Source organism: Dendrobium catenatum, unplaced genomic scaffold (assembly GCF_001605985.2).
Source record: "Dendrobium catenatum unplaced genomic scaffold, ASM160598v2 fragScaff_scaffold_621, whole genome shotgun sequence".
In the NCBI taxonomy this organism is placed as follows: Eukaryota; Viridiplantae; Streptophyta; class Magnoliopsida; order Asparagales; family Orchidaceae; genus Dendrobium; species Dendrobium catenatum.
Window position 1 is genome coordinate 7,406,284 of NW_021319083.1, and position 1,095 is coordinate 7,407,378.

Consider the following 1,095-nt stretch of genomic DNA (forward strand, 5'->3'; position numbering starts at 1 on the left):
TATTTTTGGTGCTTTTATTTTTTGTTTTGCATGCCAATGTTATATTTTTTTTATCAATGATATATTTTCTTTTTGCTTAAAAAATTGTTAATAATATGAAAACTTGATCTTGTCCCGTATCATAAACCAAAAAAAAAAATTTGTACAACGTAGAAAAAAAAAAAACCCTAAACATCATATAAACAAATTTTTTATTAGAAGAAGGGGTAAAAAAAGACATGTACATGAGATATTTCAACTCAGCCATCAAAGCATCATCATGACCTTAAACTCATCGAAGCTAAGCAAGCCATCTCTATTGAGATCAAACCGACAAATCATAGACTGACAGTCCTCGATTGGCCTCGATGTACCCAACCGACTCAACATCCTCTTCAAGCTCTTGGCGTTGATGAAACCTTGATGATCATCTATCTCGTAATGACTAAAGGCTTCCTTCAAGTACTGTTCTTCTTTCTTTGTTTCCACCTCATGACAAGCGTCATCAATAATGCCTGCCACTGCCATGAACTCTTCCATATCAAGAAAACCATCTCCATCCGAGTCCGCATATTGGAGCATAGCCTCGATGTCCTCCGAGCTAAGTTTTTCTCCAGTAGTTCTCATCATAAGAAGCTGAAATTCAGTTTGAGAAATTTTACCATCTCCGTCCACATCAATGCGGGAGAAAAGGCGATTGAACTCCTCACCATTATTGGAAAAGGAAACTCCAGAGGCTACCTTCATATTAGTCGGGAGAGAGAGAGAGAGCAAGAGAGAGAGAGAGAGAGAGAGAGAGAGAGAGAGCGAGAGAGAGGGAGAGAGGCACGTTCTGAATTGGAATGACTATGGAAGCTAGATTGCAGTTGCTTTGGTGTGCAGGTAGTTAATGAGCTATACTATTTATAGGAGAGTGATAGCGCCTACGGAAAGAAAATCAAGGATCAGTCAATCCGCCATTTGCGTGTGGATAGGGCAGGAAAAAAATTTATTTTTCTGCATCTTATTCTATTGACCATTTCTGTGACGTGTAGGTTATTAGTTCAATACAGAGCGGACGTAGCAGAGCCGGCTATATTTATATATAAACCCGTATTTTAAAATGATTATTAAAAT

At 38.0% G+C, this 1,095-nt stretch overlaps 1 protein-coding gene across 1 annotated transcript; it reads right to left on the reverse strand.

The window, feature by feature from the left end:
* Positions 1-246: 246 nt before the first annotated feature.
* LOC110099095 (putative calcium-binding protein CML19) lies at positions 247-726 on the reverse strand. Its single transcript, XM_020826132.2, has one exon. The coding sequence runs from the start codon at positions 724-726 to the stop codon at positions 247-249; it is 480 nt and encodes a 159-aa protein (XP_020681791.1).
* Positions 727-1,095: the final 369 nt, after the last annotated feature.